This window comes from Dreissena polymorpha, chromosome 9 (genome assembly GCF_020536995.1).
Source record: "Dreissena polymorpha isolate Duluth1 chromosome 9, UMN_Dpol_1.0, whole genome shotgun sequence".
In the NCBI taxonomy this organism is placed as follows: Eukaryota; Metazoa; Mollusca; class Bivalvia; order Myida; family Dreissenidae; genus Dreissena; species Dreissena polymorpha.
In genome coordinates this window covers 62,776,617-62,797,736 of record NC_068363.1, presented here as the reverse complement: position 1 = coordinate 62,797,736, position 21,120 = coordinate 62,776,617, and the positions used below count along the sequence as shown (strand labels likewise).

The 21,120-nt window shown below is 35.1% G+C and overlaps 2 protein-coding genes across 3 annotated transcripts in view; both read right to left on the bottom strand.

The window, feature by feature from the left end:
• Nucleotides 1-791: 791 nt before the first annotated feature.
• LOC127844773 (protein FAM136A-like) lies at nt 792-6,936 on the bottom strand. The gene is made up of 3 exons (XM_052375240.1): nt 6,692-6,936; nt 2,943-3,083; nt 792-1,686 (listed from the first exon to the last, which is right to left on the bottom strand). Exons 1-3 carry the CDS (start codon nt 6,770-6,772, stop codon nt 1,501-1,503), a joined length of 408 nt encoding a protein of 135 aa, XP_052231200.1. The 5' UTR covers nt 6,773-6,936; the 3' UTR covers nt 792-1,500.
• A 2,035-nt stretch (nt 6,937-8,971) lies between these two features.
• The window catches only part of LOC127844767 (E3 ubiquitin-protein ligase Su(dx)-like), a 63,385-nt gene continuing 51,236 nt past the window's right edge, over nt 8,972-21,120 (bottom strand). For both annotated transcript variants that reach the window (XM_052375227.1, XM_052375228.1), the window contains exons 19-20: nt 18,091-18,187; nt 8,972-11,792 (exon numbers count right to left, since the gene is read on the bottom strand). In XM_052375227.1, coding sequence (XP_052231187.1) covers nt 11,620-11,792; nt 18,091-18,187 — 270 coding nt within the window. In that variant the 3' untranslated portion in view covers nt 8,972-11,619. The remainder of the gene's footprint in view (nt 11,793-18,090; nt 18,188-21,120) is intronic.

Genomic DNA, 21,120 nt, shown 5'->3' with positions numbered 1-21,120 from the left:
AATAATTATGTGATATATGTAAAACCAATCTTTGTACCAAGTTTCATGATGATTGAGCAAACATTATGATTTCTAGAGTGTTCTCAAGCTTTTTTTACTATATAAACATAAGAAAACTTCCCCCACCCTGGCAGCCATGTTATTCAACTGACCGGAACCATTTTCGAACTCAAATCTCATATCAAGGTAACAAATGTTCTGACCAAATTTCATGAAAATTGGGCCAAAAATGTTACTTCTAGAGTGTTCACATGTTTTTACTATATACATTATAGAGAAAAATGCCCCGCCCACTGGCGGCCATGTTTTTTCACCGATCTGGACCATTTTCGAACTCGTCCGAGATATCAATAAAACCAATGTTTTGACCAACTTTCATGATGATTGGGCAAAAATTATGACTTCTAGAGTGTTTACAAGGTTTCTATATAGCCTAATTAGGAAAACTGCCCCCCCCCCCCCTCCCCCCGCAGCCATGTTTTTCAACTGACCGGAACCATTTTCCAACTCAACTCTCATATCAAGGAAACAAATGTTCTGACCAAATTTCATGAAAATTGGGCCAAAAATGTGACTTCTAGAGTGTTCGCGTTTTCACTATATACATATACAGAAAAATGCCCCGCCCACTGGCTGCCATGTTTTTTCACCGATCTGGACCATTTTCAAAGTCGTCCGAGATATCAATAAAACAAATGTTTTGACCAACTTTCATGATTGGGCAAATATTGTGACTTCTAGAGTGTTTACAAGGTTTTTCTATAGCCAAATAAGGAAAACTGCCCCCCCCCCCCCCCCGGCAGCCATTTAATTTAATTCAACTGACCGGAACCATTTTCGAACTCAACTCTCATATCAAAGAAACAAGTGTTCTGACCAAATTTCATGAAAATTGGGCCAAAAATGTGACTCCAAGAGTGTTCACATGTTTTCACTATATACATATTATAGAGAAAAATACCCCGCCCACTGGCGGCCATGTTTTTTCACAGATCTGGACCATTTTCGAATGTGTCCCAGATATCAATAAAACCAATGTTTTGACCAACTTTCATGGTGATTGGGCAAAAATTGTGACTTCTAGAGTGTTAACAAGGTTTTTCTATAGCCAAATAAGGAAAACTGCCCTGCCCACTGGCGGCCATGTTTTTCAACGGACCGGAACCACTTTTGAACTCGACCAACATATCATTTAGGCAAACATTTTGACAAAGTTACATGAAAATTGGGCATGAAATTTAACTTCCACAGTGTTTACAAGGTTTTTGTTTTTTTTGACCTAGTGACCTAGTTTTTGACCCAGCATGACCCAGTTTCGAACTTGATCGAGATATCATTGGGACAAATCTTCTGACCATGTTTCATGGAGATCGGACATGAAATGTGGCCTCTAGAGTATTTACAAACCAAATGTGGACGACGGACGGATGGACCGACGAACGGAAGACGGACAAAGACCGGTCACAAAAGCTCACCTGAGCAATCAGGTGACCTAAAAAATTAATGGTTCAACAACACTGACTTAATACGCTTTTCTAGTTCTGGTAATTTGCCTATAAAACTATCAGCGCATGCATTGACACAAGATTCTGCTTCTGCTTTCATGGCTGCTGTCACATTTGAATTGGAACCTAGTCTGTCCTGCATTTGGTCCTGGCAGTTCTGCACACAACGGCTTAGACGGCTCTGAAAAATTTTAAACATAACATTTACAGATGAAAAAGTAAGTTCTGATATACATCCTATTTTTTGCAAATGCCTGGAAAAATTTTTTTACATTTGATGTGTCACATGATGTTATATGGTGCATAATAACTCTAAACAAGAGATTTGTTTGTCAGAAACACAATGCCCCCTATTGTGCCGCTTTGAAATAAAATTTCAATATATCATTTGGCAGGTTTAGAAATTATCTCCCTTTTAAAGCTTATTACTTCCCTTGGATTGTATTTTGTTACTTTTGACCTTGAAGGATGACCTTGACCTTTCACCACTCAAAATGTGCAGCTTCATGAGATACACATGCATGCCAAATATCAAGTTGCTATAATCAATATTTAAAAAGTTATGAAAAAACTTTAACGAAGTTTAAAGTTTTAGGAAAGGAAAAAACAATGATATTTGACCTAAACTTTAACGAAGGTTAAAGTTTTAGGAAAGGAAAAATGAGATACACATGCATGCCAAATATGAAGTTGCATATTTAAACACATTTAGGTATTCAAAACACAAGTGCTGTAGGGATTGCAACCTGGATTAGGCTGGTTCATTGGCCCCATATCCATTTCTTAACTAGTACGAAACATAGCAAAAATTGATAATTGAAACACCAGGCATTTGCAAACTTAACATAAATCGCCAGAATAGCTAGGTGCAGTTACTCATAAAATGCACAGATCAAACGAGATGTGTTTGTGAAACACTTTGCCCCCCCCCTACATATTTGACCTTGAAAAATGACCCTGACCTTTCACCATTCAAAATGTGCAGCTCCATGAGATACACATGCTTGCCAAATATCAAGTTGCTATCTTCAATATTGCATAAGTTATGGCCTATGTAAAAGTTTGACGCAAACCAACAAACAGACAGGGGAAACACAATATGTCCCCCAGTATAGACTGGGGGGACATAAAAATGAAAGCCCAACAGGACTCTGATTTTGAAGTTCAAGTCCCCCAGAAATGGCCCGCTGAATGCTATGTTGAAAGCATCTCAAATGTATACAGTTTGCTTGTGAACATATACATCACAACTGAACAATTTAGTTTTTTACTGACCGAAATCCAGGGGTTTCAAAAACCAATCAGTTACAAGTTAAACATTGAGTTTGCAAATTGAACAAATTCCCCTCAAAATAAATTACTTTTTCATCCAAAATACATTCACACACTTAAAGCAAATAAATAAATAATTTCTTCAAAATAACAGCAATATCAAACCTGATACTGCTGTGTTTCTGACTCGACTTGGCTTTGTAGTTTCTCCATTGGAGCAGCACACATGTTCATGCAACGCTGGACATCATTCATGCTGCTGGTTGTATCATCACAGCATTTAGCACTGCATCGGAATGTTTCTCCCTGTGTAGTGAAATCCAGAAATTTAAAACTTTGATTGCATAAAAAAATTAAAAAACAACATCGAAATGTTGTTGTTAGAAAATATCAATTGATTCATGAAGGACACATCAAACTCTGATTGAACATTAATATTAAAAGCTGTACAATCAAAACTAGTTGCAATAATACAACTCCCAGCTATTGACTCTCTGGGTTGCTGGAAGTTGCAACTGACAACCGATTTTCAATAGAAACTCTTTGCCCAGAATCCGGACGGCAGTTTAATCGGAAATATTAGCCATATAGACTATTTTCTGGCATAAATAAACACAAATAGATCGTAAATATATCCATAATGCGCAAATTAAAACAACTTATGGTGGACGAACCAGTTATCGAACACCTAAGAAATTACGTTAAATTCCCTTAAAATTGAAACACTAAAAATGACAAAAACATTTTTTTTTAACAAATGACTAACAGTTCAATCATTGAATGATTTAACTGTAAAGTTTTCCAGCAAACTACCTTCAAGAATTTATAACAATGATTTCCTGGTTATTGTCACCTCTAGCAGACATAACAAAATGGCAGCCTATGTAAACATGACCTATTACCCGACACTTCATAAATACTACTCCAGTATATGTAAAAGTCACATGACTATCACGTGACCCGGACTCGGCGAAAAAATCTGCGTCTGCTGCAATCAAAATTTCAAACGGAAATATGCTTTTTGGTGTGTAAATGCACGTTTTGATAAATGCATTCAAAAAGTAATAGCAAAAAACACATAAAACGGTGTAAATAACAAGAGGGCCATGATGGCCCTGAATCGCTAACCTGACTCATTAAGATCAGATGAAAACATAGACCTCTATTGTCTACACAATGTTTTTCTATGATTTGACCTAGTGACCTAGTTCCTGACTCTAGATGACCCAAATACAATCCCAATCCAGATTTCATCAAGATAAACATTCTGACCACAGTTCATAAATATTGGATGAAAACTGTGACCTCTATTGTCAACACAAGGTTTTTCTATTTATTTGACCTAGATTTTTACCCCAGATGACCCAAATACAATCCCACCCAGATTTCATCAAGAATTCTGACCAAATTTCATAAAGGTTGGATGAAAACTGTGATCTCTAATGTCTACACAAGGTTTTTCTATTATTTGACCTAGTGACCTAGTTTTTGACCCCAGATGACCCAAATAAAATCCCAACCCAGATTTCATCAAGATAAACATTCTGACCAAATTTCATAAAGATTGGATGAAAACTGTGACCTCTATTGTCTACAGAAGGTTGTTCTATTATTTGACCTAGTGACCTTGTTTTTGACCCCAGATGACCCAAATACAATCCCAAACCGGATTTCATCAAGATAAACATTTTGATCAAATTTCATCAAGATTGGATGCAAACTGTGACCTCTACTGTCTACACAAACAAATTGTTGACGGACGGACGCACGCAGGCACGCACAACGGACGCCGGACATCACACGATCACATAAGCTCACCGTGTCACTTCATGACAGGTGACCTAAAAATATGTGTCGAAGATAAACATGAACAGTTGTGGTTAAAATCCCATAGAAACAAGGGCTGTTTGTAAAACATGCATTCCCCCCTATATGGGCTATAAGTTGTAGTAGCAGCCATTGTGTGAATACGTTTTTTGTCACTGTGAATGGTGGTGGTGGTGTAGTAGTAGTAGTAGTAGTAGTAGTAGTAGTAGTAGTAGTAGTAGTAGTAGTAGTAGTAGTAGTTGTAGTAGTAGCAGTAGCAGTAGCAGAAGCAGTAGCAGCATTACAAGACCAATACTTAAGAATGATCAAATGGGAAAAGGTAACCTAGCACTGGCAGTAAATATGGGGCTCATTTACAGGTCAGATTTGGAATCTCTGCTGTAAAATGAGATTTTGAATGAATTAAAGGAAGGCAAATCTGTAATAAAAAGAACATGCATAAACCGTAGTTGTTTCCCTTGTTTGAACCATGCTAAATCCTTACAAGTTTGGAAAGAATTGGATGAAAAATTTGGACTTTATTGCATAAACACCATTTTCTCAATTCAATGGGAGGTAATTCTGTACTTCATGGACCAATAATGCTCATTTTTTGTAGGGTTCGTGTCCTCATTGATATAAAGACACTGTGCAAATTTGGAAAGGATCGGACAAAAAATGTGGAAGATTTTTGAAAGTTTTCACAAAATAGGCAAAAACGAATAAACATGCAAAGTTCAACGAGCTCCTGCGGCCATGTTTTTTGACGAATCAAATTTCTTTGAACAACTTTTTCAGGGGAGCCTTCAGAGGTCATCCCTGTGAAATTTTTTGAAAATCTGATGAGCGGTTTCTGACAAGAAGATTTTTTAAGGTTTTTACCATATATGGTCATGGCGGCCATCTTGGTTATGTGATCAAATTTTTTTTAACAATTCTTTTGTCCCATGACCTAGGGATGCTCCACATGAAATTTAGTTGAAATTGGCTCAATGGTTTAGTAGAAGAAGATGTTTACAAATTGTTTACAGACAGACAGACGGACGGACGCCGGACGGTGAGCGATCACAATAGCTCACCCCGAGCTATTGCTCAGGTGAGCTAAAAATAACTGCTTTCCTTTAACCTGTTTTTGGCGCATTTGTTTCAAGCTAAGTAGGAAAGTAGGTCATGGACTTCATGTGCGACCATTTGTTTATCAATGTGACGTCATGCGCACTTTTGCGCATGTGCATACAGAACCAAAACAAAACGTCCGATAATAGATGCTGTTCGATAACAGGTACTTACCTTATATGTTATGCTCGCAATATATTGATAATAATCCAAAGTTTCAAACACGTCACTGGTTCTTTTAAATGTATATGTTTTTGCAATTGACAAAGCCGAGTCTTCCAATAATTATGAATTTGAAAATACGTTGTATTCTTATTCCGGAATCCTCGGCAAGATAGATCTCATGTCTAATCTACCAATCGTAATATACCGACGATCTCCGGAACATCCGTAAGATAGATCAAATTGTCAATTCAAAACTTCGGCTTTGGGTTTGATAATGTTTTTTATATAAAGTTTTTGTTTTGAGTATTTCTCCAAAATTCACTCGCAAATAGATATCGGTATTAACATGTATTGTGTTTTGTAACGATGTATTAGGTAGATATAACTCGATTTTATAGACATACGCGAGACAATTTTTTGACATTAAAAAATGGGTGAAAAAGAAGAACTCTGAGCTATATGTATGTAGTTATAAAAGCTCAGAGCATTCAAGAAGAACTACAATAAAAACTTGCTATCAAACGTTGAATCAGGTGGCATTGTTTCCCAGATAGATATGACACAAATAACAGATACCAAATAGATATTACTATCTATTTAACATCAATTAACCCCTAACCCAACCCCTAACCCTTCGTTCAATTTCTCCTTTGGTGTGAATTTATTTAAAATACAATGACGTTCTCGCGTCGAATCACCGAATATCCGAAATCAAATATGTCCGGAAAATCACTTAAGTTAATAATTATCTACAGAGTAGCTTATCGCAACCTGCAATTTCAACTTTCAAATAATTAACTTGTTAAAATAATTCAAAGGACCATCACCTGCAACTTTCTCATGACTTCTTTGTCAAGTCTTTCCATCATTTTAACGCTTTCATTCTGAATTCTCATGCCGGCATCCATGTTGAAGGTCGATAGGTTACATCATAAAACAATCATAAAATACTTCACCCTATAGTTAACTATTCGTTGTACTACGTTTCGTTCTGATCTTCGACCCAAGTATAGATTTACTGTTCAATACTGTTTGAGATATTGAGCTAATTATCGAACACGTGGAATGTCGACATGTACACATTTTTTCATTTAACGATAATAGGTTGCGAATAAGTATGCGCAAAAGAGATTGCTAACATTTAAAGGGGCCTTTTCACAGATTTTGGCATTTTTTTTAACTTATTCATTAAATGCTTTATATTGATCAATGTAAACATTGGAATATAAAAGCTCCAGTAAAAAATCAAGAAAAAAAAATAAAAAAAGGAAAAGAACATTGCCCGGAGAAGGTTTCGAACCAGTGACCCCTGGAGTCCTGCCAGAGTCCTGAAGTAAAAACGCTTTAGCCTACTGAGCTATTCCGCCGAGTACACATTCTTGACGTATTTTATACCTTATATAAGCAATCTTCGTAGTTTCACAAAATTTAACGACAAAAACAGAACTCTCCAAATTATTCAATCGTTTCGCGTTGCAACGCTTTATAATTTTTAGGTTTTAAAATCGTCAAAAGATGCATATAATGGCTATATTAGAGCATGGTTAATGTTCAGTATTACTGTTTCCTCACAAATATCATAACTAAAACGAAAACTTACGAATCTGAAACAACTTTTTTCAATTTTGTCAATTTACCAAAGCGTGAAAAGATCCCTTTAAGTTAATCATGAGCTTAAATTGTGTTTCATCTCAGGAATAGCATCCATGTATAATTACATATAAGAACGTTTGTTCAGTTAAATTTTCAATTATTTCCTTTTTAGCCATTTAAATGCAACCCAAAATCTTATTTTATGACACGGTCCATGCAATCAAATTCAAATACGTTATTATTTGCACTTGTGCATAATCACTTAGTACATCAACCCATACCAAAGTGTGTGTAACTAATGTATGAATGCAAATACCATACTGAACTGACGCTGTCGTGTTATGTATCAGTTTTTCTTAAAGAATACTTTTTTGGCAAGTGAAGGGAACTGCTTAATTAATTATAATTAATTCAATCACAAATTAAGCTGTGAAAACATACTGCTAAGAATTGCTAAATTTAGGCATGTTGAATGTGTCAGACGAGTTATGGAGGTTTCGGTAAATGACAAGTTCGGTAAATTGATTTGTATAGTAAATGCCGTGGAGGTTTCGGTAAATTGGTATAAATAGGGATTATCGCACCTTTTGTCTTTGTCTTTTTAATTATCTGTTTAAATGTACGGAGTTGATTTTATCAATTTAGAGATGTTTGCAAAGTGTTAATATTAATTATCCAGGCTTGTAACCTATTCATATTCTAATCAAGGGAGGTAAATTATATAATAAAAGTTTATCTTTAGGTCATGATTGTTTTGTTTTTTTATTTATGTTTTTAAACAATTAGTTGAAAAAACCTTAATTAAAGTGTATCAGATAAAAAAAAATGTGGCTCTTACAAGAGGTGGCCTCCACTTGGCAAGAGCTGGGCAACATATTCATTATGTTGGCAAACTACCTCATGTTTATATATTGAGAAATTGAGTGTTTATCGGTGGTCTAAAATACTATTGCGCTTTATATTTAAACTGAAATTACTTTTATTAAATCATGTCTACAATATATTACAAGAAACTTTTTTAAATAGCATTAATCTTAAAGATCTTACATTGATTCTGCCATAAATCATTATTTATTATTACTATTATGTTATTTAAATAAAAGCACCAATTATTAAAAAAAAAACAGTATTGCGTTATTTACATCAATTTCCTAACAGAATTCGTTTTTCAGAGGTAGCTCATTCATTCCCCTTAATTCTTTACCGTAGGCATAGCATTAATTACTCAACTCAAAATTAATCCACAGTTTGCAAATAAATGCCCCTAATGTTATTGTAAGCCAATAATAGGTGTCATTAACACCTCGTTGTAGGTATACCACCTCTATAAAAACCAATTTACCGGACCCTCCACGGCATTTACTATATAAATCAATTTACCGAACTTGTCATTTACCGAAACCTCCAGCACCTGTGCCAGACCCCTTATTTCTTCTCTGCTTATTTAAATATACACGTACAAATGTACAGACTGACACTGCCCTAGAAGGTTGTAGTAGAAATCACAATTAATAAATCCTTCAGTAATTTTAATGTTCCAAGCAACATATTGCAACACGCAGTGGAAAGAAATGCCAGTATAACAAAACTTAACAACAGAATGCTATGGGATATATAAGGCAAACAAATCTAGAGCGATTTCATTTTTTATAGACTGTTGTAGATTGTTGTCAGTAGACTCAGTACATTTTACTTATTTAAACACATATAACCAGATTGATCTATAAACAATGGAGTTTTACACATGCATAGGCATAATCTCTTAACTTAAGCATAAGAATAACCTCACATTTCTCATATAATAATCAATACTAGTGCTTAGAACAAATATAGATGAAATAATTCAATTGTGACTTTTGTTTAAATTCCTGAAAGAATCGTAACTAGGCACGAACCATGCAAAAGGCTGTGAATAAGTTTTTAAGAGTTACAGAAAAATCTTTGTTAAGGTGTTGGCAGAACACAGTAAATATTGATTATATGTTTATATGTCCATGTTTGTAGTATGTTGATAACTTGAGGAATACATGTAACTCTAAAGAACTATGTTTTATTACCTGAACCTTGTCAACAACTTCCCTGTTAAAATTAAACAAACTAATAAATTGTAAGTAAAATGTGTCTATGAATTTTTCTGATGAATTCAATGTAGTCTTGGTAACAAATTAAAACCAACAAAAATATTCATGTATAAATGATAGATAAAATATATCGCTAAATCTGACAAGAATCGCTTTAACAATTACGATTTTTGAATTTTAAGCAAAAAGTTACATTACAAAGATATTGTATACAGGGTATGAGCGTCACTGGTTTCTAGAAAATTAAAATTACCATTTAAACAATTTTGTTTTCATTAAAATACATTCATTATGTTGAAGGTGATTTGCGTTGAATCAAAGCTTAAGACACATTTAGTTTTTGTAAGGGTCACTGCAGCACGTGAAACTGATACAGAAGATTATTCTCAAGTAATCATGTGAAGGCTATCTACAAAACACAATTTTTTAAAGATTAATTGTCTAAAACAGAAAAAAACACAGTCTAACTCTTTGGTAATTGTCATTAAACTTAAAAATAAATGAACAATACACAAACTTCTACCACTTGATTTGTATTTCCTATTAACATAAATTGATCAAAATTTGAAATCTTTCGTTTTTAAGGAAACTTTGTATGGAGTGCATTACTCTAGAAAATACATATGAATAATGAATTTCTTGTATATATATTAAAGAATTAAAAATTACATCCTTAATTACAAAAACAAGTGTACATAATGAGCCATTTTAAGTACATAACACATAATTAAAGAACAAAGTACACACAAATCACTGTACAAGTTGTGTTTTCTTGGAATTCATGCTTTTGATTAAGCATAAAAAACAACATAATAGCCTTCCAAACACTACATTTTCACAATATACCAGTTGTAAAATATTTCTTAACTATATTTTATTCAGAAAATAATATTTGCACTGCCATGGACTACCTATATGACGGAGCATACTGCATACATGAACTGAATTCACTGAAAGCTTGATATTGAAGCTAATAACTGTTATTTTCTCATTATCAAGATATAGTTGTATTTTTTGCATATACATTTTGAATTCAATACTTGTTTTTAGGCTCGGTCTCAGTAGAGGTGTTTAAACTGGGCATAATGCTTGAGCAGAAGGCGTTAAATCATATAAGCCTGTGCAATCCTTAAAGGCTCATCAAAAGCGACACTTTCCGCTTTTATGGATTTTTTTGTTTCAGAGAAGTTTCTTCTAAACAGAAATCAATTCTCGGCAGAAAGTGTTGTCCCTGGTTTGAAACTTCAAGCACATGCATTAAGCCCTGTTTTCCCAGAGCGAGGCTCATTCATTTGAAATGTTTGTAGAGTGTCAATCAAAAACATGCATACATGTGAGGAAACAACATGTCAACGTATTCTCTTTAGAGAATATAACAACATTTTTATTAAATAAACAATAAGAATATTTCAATATTAATAAAAGAAGATTATCGTACAAGTATTTACATGATTGCTACACATGTGTGGAATACATACAACGACTAGATCAATCATATTTTTCCAAAAAACTTAATTAATACTAATAGGGTTTTCACTTTATTATTAGCAATAAAATGATTAAAGAAAAACTGCTCTGAATATAAAAAAGAAAAAGACAATTGCATAATTTGTTATTTAAATCCCCAATTCATGGATATGGATAACCATTACCGGTATTGTGCATTAAATAATATAACTGTTTTCAATGTAGGAAATCTTGAAGAAAATCTGTTTTGGGTACAACCCATAGTCAACCACTTGTCAAAACTAGATTTGAATGCAACATAATAACACCAGGGATGAAAACAACTCAATAATAAGATGCTGGTATCATTATTCTTTACATAGATTGAAAATATATAAGAAACACATCACTATGAAGATTGTTCATAAAAGCCTGTTTACACATGTATTAAATTAGCACAATTTTAATAGTATCTTCTAAATTAACATTCTTCCACATATCTGCTTAAGTTTCATCGCTTTTAACAAGAAGCAATTGTTCTCCATTAGGAAACTGATAACAATGAGTAATCTTGCCCTAATCTTCAATCTCCCTCTATGAAGAACTTTTCTTTCCCATGTGTTCAAAATCATAGTCTATTCTTGGCCGAATCCTTCTGTTTCCTCTATAGCCATTGTCAGTTTTTCCACAAGCTGTTCATAACTACGATACGGCGGCAAGTCTATTCTGTTGAAACATGTATGACTTCGAGGCAGCCATGTTTCCTTTCCTACCTTCTCTATACAGAACCGCTGTGGACCGTTGCTCCCTGAAAATACCAACAAACATAGAATATTTATTGGAAAAAAATCCTTAATGGCTCTAACTGAATGTAGCAAGAAAATGTGTAAATCTGATTACATCATAATCATTCATTTTTGTACAAAAGCTGAATGACATGGACGCAGATTATTATTATTTACTATAATTACAGCCTACCAGATTAAATTTGCCTACAATTAAGATCCATATTCAAATAATAATAGATGTAGCCCTGATTGATAAGTTTGGAAAACCCCTCTACTCAGACAGTACAAAGTTGGCATATGAAACCCTTTGAAAATCAAACACCATTGCAACCTTTACAATTTGAAAGAAAGTACCTTTGGTACAAAACCAGTAAGTGAAATTAGTTGAGTTCAACACATACATGTTTGTACAGGATGTTTGAATATGTTTCATTGTAGTTATCCCCACGTTTTTCGGAGAAAAAGTGGGGATATTGTATTGATGTGCGTCTGTCCGTCAGTCCTGGCCACCTGCTCCTCCTACACTATTAGCACTAGAACCTTGAAACTTACATACATGGTAGCTATGAGCATATGTGCGATGGTGACAGTGACGGAATTTTGATCCTGGGTAAAAAGTTATGGGGGTTGGGGAGGGGCCCGGTCAGAGATTTTCACTCATTTTTTTATGTTATTTTACATAACTTCTTCATTTCTGCACTGATTTACTTCAAATTGATACTGAACCTCTCTTATCACAATACAGTCAATCTCAGCTATGCATGGCCCCATTACCAACCCTAGGGCAACTCGCCCACATAGGCCACGCCCACCCAAAATTGCCTTTTACTATATTTTCTTTTTTTGTACACCGATTCACTTCATATTGATACTGAACCTCTTTTATGACAATACGGTCAATCTCAACTATGCATGGCGCCATTACCAACCCTGGGGCGCTCTACCTACATAGGCCACGCCCACCCAAAATTGCCTTTTACTATAATTTCTTCATTTCTACACTGATTCACTTCTAATTGATACTGAACTTCTCTTATGACAATACGGTCAATCTCTACTATGTATGGCCCCATTACCAACCCTGGGGCGCCCCGCCCATAATAGGCCACACCCACATAGGCCACGCTCACCCAAAATTGCCTTTTACTTTAATTTCTTCATTTCTACTACGGTTCACTTCAAATTGATACTGAACCTCTCTTATGACAATACAGTTAATCTCAACTATGCATGGCCCCATTACCAACCCTGGGGCGCCCCGCCCACATAGGCCGCGCCCACTCAAAATTGCCTTTTATAATATCTTCATTTCTACACTGATTCACTTTAAATTGATACTGAACCTCTTTTATGACAATACAGTCAATCTCAACTATGCATGGCGCCATTACCAACCCTGGGGCACCCCGCCCACATAGACCACGCCCATCCAAAATTGCCTTTTACTATAATTTCTTCATTTCTACACATATTTACTTCAAATTGATACTGAACATCTCTTATGACAATACGGTCAATCTCAACTATGTATGGCCCCTTTACCAACCCTGGGGCGCCCCGCCCATAATGGCCACACCCACCCGAAATAGTCTTTTACTATAATTTCTTCATTTCTACACCGATTCACTTCTAATTGATACTGAACTTCTGTTATGACAATACGGTCAATCTCAACTATGCATGGACCCATTACCAACCATGGGGCGCCCCTGGGTCAAACATGCGGCATTGGGATACGCGTTGGCCTCTGCCGCGCCATTTCTAGTTTGTGTTTATAAACACGATTGTATTTGTATTGTACATATGCACTTTGACTACATTTTTTGTTTGTAAATGGTCAAAGGCATTTTGACAATGTTCCAATATAACAAGAGGCCACAAAGGGCCCTGGGTCGCTCACCTGAGAGACTTAGATGGAAAGAAAGAAAGATTAAAACTCTTCAGCGAATATTTCAAGTTATTAGTACGAAAAGACTGATTTTAAAAATAATGTGTTCCAAAGAATTAACAGTAGGCCTATATAGAAAATTACCCCACCCACCCTGGTGGCCATGTTTTTAATACCCAGATTTTTTTAAATATATAAATATAAGAAAAATGCTTCTTACAAACATATAGAGACAAGAGCACCGCCTTGCGGGTGCAGACCGCTCATCCATTCCAGGGGGGGGGGGGGTTTCTTGGGTGCGATGGTTGGACGGTATTTCAAAAATAAAATTATAAAAATAAATATTTGTGTTTTTTAACTGTTTCAAAAAAAAAAAATGGGGGGTGGGTGGGGGGGTATACTGTGAGGGATTCAAATCTTATCATAAATAAAGAAGTTATAGCCATTTTAGCAAAATTTAATAATTTGACCTTGAGAGTCAAGGTCATTCAAAGGTCAAGGTAAAATTCAACTTGCCAGGTACAGTAACCTCATGATAGCATGAAAGTATTTGAAGTTTGAAAGCAATAGCCTTTATACTTTAGAAGTAAAGTGGATCGAAACACAAAATTTAACCATATATTCAAAGTTACTAAGTAAAAAAAGGGCCATAATTCCGTAAAAATGACAACCAGAGTTATGCAACTTGTCCTTTTACTGTCCCCTTATGATAGTTTGCGAGTGTTCCAAGTATGAAAGCAACATCTATGATACTTTAGGGATAAAGTTGACCAAATCACAAAACTTAACCAAATTTTCAATTTTCTAAGTATAAAGGGCCCATAATTCCGTCCAAATGCCAGTCAGATTTACATAACTTTGCCTGCACAGTCCCCTTATGATAGTTAATAAGTGTTGCAAGTATGAAAGCAATAGCTTTGATACTGTAGGAATAAAGTGGACCTAAACACAAAACTTAACCAAATTTTCAATTTTCTAAGTATAATAAGGGCACATAATTCTGTCAAAATGCCAGTCAGAGTTACATTACTTTGCCTGCACAGTCCCCTTATGATAGTTAGTAAGTGTTGCAAGTATGAAAGCAATAGCTTTGATACTTAAGGAATAAAATGGACCTAAACACAAAACTTGACCAAAATTTTCAATTTTCTTAGTATAAAAAGAGCACAAAATTCTGTCAAAATGCAAGCCAGAGTTATCTAACTTTGCCTGCCCAGTCCCCTCATGATAGTAAGTAAGTGTACCAAGTTTGAATGCAATAGCATTGATACTTTCTGAGAAAAGTGGACCTTAACGCACAACTTAACCGGATGCCGACGCCGACGCAGACGCCGACGCCAAGGTGATGACAATAGCTCATAATTTTTTTTCAAAAAATAGATGAGCTAAAAACTGCCCCATCCCCTGGCAGCAATTTTTTTCCACTGATCATGACCATTTTCAAACTCATCCGGCATATCAATAAAACCAATGTTTTGACCAAGTTACATGATGATTGTCCAAAAAATGTGACTTTTAGAGTGTTTGCAGGCTTTTTCAGTATATAAATATAAGGAATATGCCCCCCCCCCCCCCCCCCCCCCCCCCCCTGGCGGTCATGTTACTAGATGGGATCAAAACCATTTTTGAACTCAACCGTCGTATCCAGGAAACAAGGGTTGTTAACGTTGTTTTGTGAAAAGAATAGGTTTGCTGTTTCGGCAGATATATACATATATGCGCTATCAGTTAGTTTTGTGTGTGTGTGTTTAAATTTTTTTAATAGACATTAATTTTGGTTACCCGTTGCGACAAAGCTATTATTTTGGATAAAAGTAATATGAGGACAGTAATTTAATAATGAGCATCAGCAAAAGAAAATGGAAGTAAATTTTTCAACAAATTGTTGTCCAAATTTGAGATCATGAGATAAGCATCACATCATCTTATAGGGGATGACTGTTTACAATCTTTTAGCAAGAACACTTTTAGATACTGAAAACAACAGTATTTGTTAAAGAGATTGTGTTTTTGTAAAAAAGTTTTTGCATAATTATATAAAATATGTTGAATTGTTATGATATATCAAAGTCAGTTATAAAAAAGTAAATGAGAATATGTACAGCTACTAGAAATTCAATATTGATCTTCTTTTATAGAACAAAACATCACTTGATCTTTCTTATAGTTATAAATGTGTGCAGATATAGAAGTTAACACACACAAAACATTTGAAAATGTATCATATCAAAACAACTATCAAACTATTTGTAATTTAAATGCACATAAAATCTGTAGCATAAATACATTATTTTTGCAAAAACAAATGCAAATCAACTTTTCTTCAAACAGCTGTTTGTGCTTCTTAAAAGATGTGATAAGTTGTTGTTTTTTACTACCAAATTGTTCACATTTTTGACAAAGTGTTTTTAAACAACTGGAACAATTTTATGACTCACCTTGCATTGATATTTCCAATTGAAACAACAATAAAACCTGCTAAAATCACAAATCTTTCATAATCACACACAAACTACTGACTAACTGAAAATTGTAGGGGTAAAACATTTAAAGTTGTAATGTCATTATCTATCTAATGAATGGTTTCCATCTGACATCAACACAAAGGTCTTTGATGAAAGTGCCCAGTTAATTGGGGTCAATTTCCAGGAGTGTAACACAATTACCACCTGGCAACAATGCAAGCACAGGTATAAATGAGTTTTATAGAGAGTAGCCTAGGATAAGTGTATGAAAAGTCAATTAAGATTCATATGTAACACTTCTTGTTGTTTTATTGGTTTTACCACTATATTAAATTTCTGCAAAGATATAGATAACAATCATAAGTAATGGCAATAATTAATTTGAGAAATGCAATAATTATAATTAGATATTTGGGTTGTGGTTAATGTTTCTGAATCCATTACCAGAATCATCATAATAATCATCATCATCATTGTGCACCAACATCCGCATTACAACCAGAGTGTTAAGATGGTTTTAATATAGTCATATTATGAAAACTGCCGCTACCCTGGCGGCCATGTTTTTCAACAAACCGTTACCATTTTCAAACACAGCCAAACTATCAATACAACAAATCTTCGGACCAAGTTCCATGAAGATTGGGCTATAAATGTTATTTCTAGTGTGTTAACAAGGTTTCACTATAGCCATATAAGCAAAGCTGCCCCGCCCCCTAGCGGTCATATTTTTCAACAGACCAAAACTTTTTTCAAAATCAGCCTAGCTATCACAAAAAGAAATGTTCAGACCAAGTTTCATGAAGATTGGACAATAAATGTGACTCCTAGAGTGTTAACAAGGTTTAACTATAGCTATATAAGCAAAACTGCCCTGCCCCCTGGCGGCCATGTTTTTTACCGATCCGAACCATTTTCAAACTCAACCGTCGTATCCAGGAAAACAATGTTCTTACCAAATTTAATGAAGATTGGACCAAAAATGTGACTTCTAGAGCAATCACATGTTTTCACTATATACATATAGAGAAAATTGCCACGCCCCCTGGCGGCCATGATTTTTCACAGATCTGGACCATTTTCGAACTCCTCCGAGATATCAATAAAACCAATGTTTTGACCAAGTTTCATGATGATTGGGCAAAAATTGTGACTTCTAGAGTGTTCACAAGGTTTCTCTATAGCCATATAAGGAATACTGCCCCGCCTCCTGGCGGCAATGTTTTTCAATTGACGGAAACCATTTTTTAACTCAACCAACATATCATTAAGACAAACATTTTAACAAAGTTACATAAAGATTGGGCATCAAATGTGACTTCTACAGTATTCATAAGGTTTTTCTTTTTTTGACCTAGTGACCTAGTTTTTGACCCAGCATGACCCAGTTTCGAAACCCAGTCGAGGTATCATTGGGACAAATGTTCTGACCAAGTTTCATGAAAATCGGACAATAAATGTAGCCTCTAGAGTGTTCACAAGGCAAATGGTGACGAAGGACACACGACGCACGACGGACGATGGACAAAAGGCAATCACAATAGCTCACCATGAACACGTTGTGCTCAGGTGAGCTAAAAATGGAAAAACTTGAAGTGTTGCCCAATCCAGGGTAAGTCTATTGAGAAGTCTTCAAACATATACGAGTATATGTAGTTCACACAAAGTATATTGCAATAGATCAGCATGTGATGTTTGGACAGGCTAATCAGGGACAACACTTTCTGTATAAATAGTATTTTTTTGTTTTAAAGAAGTCTCTTCTCAGCAAAAATTCAGTCAATGAGGAAAGTGTCGTCACTGATAAGCCTGTGTGGACTGCACAGGCTAATCAAGGCTACACTTGTACACAAATGCATTAAGCCCCTTTACTCAGAGCGAGGATCATATCAATATATTTATAAGAAGTATTTGAATCCGAGTCCTTTGAGTTCAAACATTAGTACTGATATACGGTGTCCTTACCCATCAACTCTGCAAATCCGCCCACTGGCAGACGGCAGGTGCCGGTTACAAACTGCAACAATCTTATTCTCTTCTCATTTTCTAGCTCACGAACAAACTGAAATTTACAACTTAATCAATCAGATGGGCAAATACAGAAGATGAACAAGAAAACGTTTATCTCCCAAACCAACTGAAATTCACAATGAAAATTTCATCATGTGCCTATGATGAACAAAGGTTATTAAGTTGGATGAGAAAACTTTAAATGGACAAATGATAAGTTCAATCTGACTGGACATCCACAAATTTTAGGGGAAAATCCTGAACATACATAAAATAAAAGATTTCCATCAAAATAAAAGCCAGAGAAAGTTTTCAAACTAATTGTGAGCATTATCACCCTCTAATTGTGAGCATTATCACCCTCTAATTGTGAGCATTATCACCCTCTAACATTCAGGGGATCAGTTTTAAGGAGCAAATGTCAAAGAATTTAAATATTATTGCAAAATTGCTCACTTAGAAGGCAATAATAATCTAAGAACAGCCTGTAAAATGAACTCATCATTTTATTTACAAATATGTTTCAGGTCATGTTTAAACCAATATAATTATCATATAATCATTGTTTATTGTCAGAGCCTTTTTCTTGATATGGGGAAAGGGCAAAGCCTTCCATTTTGTGAAATAATTCATAGAATTTATTTAAGGGAGGACATTTTCCGAGATTAATATGAAACCTGGTGAAAATTGCATCATTTTAAAGAAGTTACCTTACATGAAAGAGTTCCATAGTAGACACTAGCTAAATATAAAACAAGAGTTCCGCGGTCGGAGATGACCGCATTGAAGCCGGATTTTTGATTTAAATGACAGGAAAGTACCTTTCGTGTTTTTGTCAATGCAATACTTAAATTACTGAAATATTGTTCAAAGGTCAAAATGAAATGTAAGTACTTTTCAAGGCATGAGCAAACCTTGTGTTATGTTTTGAATGCATGCATATACATGAACAACAATAACATTTAAGGTCACAGTGACCTTGACCTTAGAATGAATGACCTTGAAATGACCAGTGGTCATCTAAGTGTGCTTGCAAACCTTCATGTCAAGTTTGAAGACTCTATGTCCAAGCATACCAAAGTTATAACAATTTTAACATTTTAACATTTAAGGTCACAGTGACCTTGACCTTCAAATGAATGACATTGAAATGACCAGTGGTCATCTTCTAGTACTGGCCAATCTTTATTTCAAGTTTGAAGACTCTAGGTACAAGCATACCAAAGTTATAACATGAAATAAGAACTTTAACATTTTTACATTCAAGGTCACAGTGACCTTGACCTTCAAATGAATGACCTTGAAATGTCCAGTGGTTACTTACTAGTTCTGGCCAACCTTCATGTCAAATTTCAAGACTCTAGGTCCAAGCATACCAAAGTTATAACAACTTTAACATTTTTACATTCAAGGTCACAGTGACCTTGACCTTCAAATGAATGACCTTGAAATGTCCAGTGGTTACTTACTAGTTCTGGCCAACCTTCATGTCAAGTTTCAAGACTCTAGGTCCAAGCATACCAAAGTTATAACAACTTTAACATTTTTATATTGAAGGTCACAGTGACCTTCACCTTCAAATGAATGACCTTGAAATGACCAGTGGTCATCTGTTAATCCTGGCCAACCTTCATGTCAAGTTTGAAGACTCTAGGTCCAAGCATACCAAAGTTATACCATGAAATAAGAACTTTAACATTTTTACATTCAAGGTCACAGTGACCTTGACCTTCAAATGAATGACCTTGAAATGACCAGTGGTTACTAACTAGTTATGGCCAACCTTCATGTCAAGTTTCAAGACTCTAGGTCCAAGCATACCAAAGTTATAAGAACTTTAACATTTTTTATATTGAAGGTCACAGTGACCTTGACCTTCAAATGAATGACCTTGAAATGACCAGTGGTCATCTGTTAATCCTGGCCAACCTTCATGTCAAGTTTGAAGACTCTAGGTCCAAGCATACCAAAGTTATACCATGAAATAAGAACTTTAACATTTTCGAGCACGCCGCCCGCCCGCCACCCCCGCCACCCCCCGCCCGCCCGCCCGCCCGACAACATCAATCTATAAGCCGAGATTTTTTTCGAAAAAAATCCGGCTAAAAAATCAGCATTAAATAAACGCAGATGCCCATGGTTGAAGCCTGGTCGATATTGATTGATTTCCCATTTAAATAAGTTATAGTTAAAAAATTGTTCAATGTGAAAATCAAAATAAGGTCAGGTAATGCAACATGTCGTTCGTTTTCAAAGACATCATCAATGCAAGTATAAAAGCCTTGTAGACAGCATTATTGATGATTGATGAAACACATCAAACTGGGTTAACTAAGGCTTTGGACCTTCAGAAATAGTGACGAGTCCAATAATAGGTCAATGTCAAGCTCAAAATGATGTTCGGTTGAGATGGTAGGTTGATATAGAGGATATTTGTTGGACTCCGTGGATTATCGATTTTAATTCACGAGTGATCATAGAAAATAATATTAGATTTAGATTAAATATATATTTTCTATGATCACGAGTGAATTAAAATTGATATTCCCCCGAATCCAACAAATTTTATTTTTATTTTATGCTTTTTTTTTTACATTTTATATGCACTGTATAAGAGTTTAACTAAAAAAAATTGCTGGGAAAATGACAGAAAACTGAAAATTATCGATAATTTTCACTGTCAATTTTCACTGTTTGAAACAGTGAAAGTATCAGTTTTAATTCACTTAGATTTCTTTATAAACCACCAGAAAGCATAAAATAAAGTATCCAAACTTTGTACTTAGCATTATTGATGTAATATGAAGAATGTAATTTTGAGTAAACCTCAGAGGGACAATTAAAAATGAAACAGACAAACTAATGGATTGCTAGATGCCTCTCTGTCAGCATCAGGGTTAGGTTTTTTTTATTTTTATTTTTTATTTTGGGGGGGGGGGGGGTTGGGACAAGGAATTAATAAGCCCTGATTGTTGGTTGGCCCAT

Bases quoted from the DNA above. Each gene is read 5' to 3' on its own strand.
- LOC127844773 (XM_052375240.1), bottom strand. From the start codon at position 6,772: ATGGATGCCGGCATGAGAATTCAGAATGAAAGCGTTAAAATGATGGAA. The intron at 3,084-6,691 runs GTGATGGTCCTT...TTCACTACACAG, and splicing joins AAGTCATGAGAAAGTTGCAG to GGAGAAACATTCCGATGCAG. The intron at 1,687-2,942 runs GTTTGATATTGC...AAAATTTTTCAG, and splicing joins CAGAAACACAGCAGTATCAG to AGCCGTCTAAGCCGTTGTGT.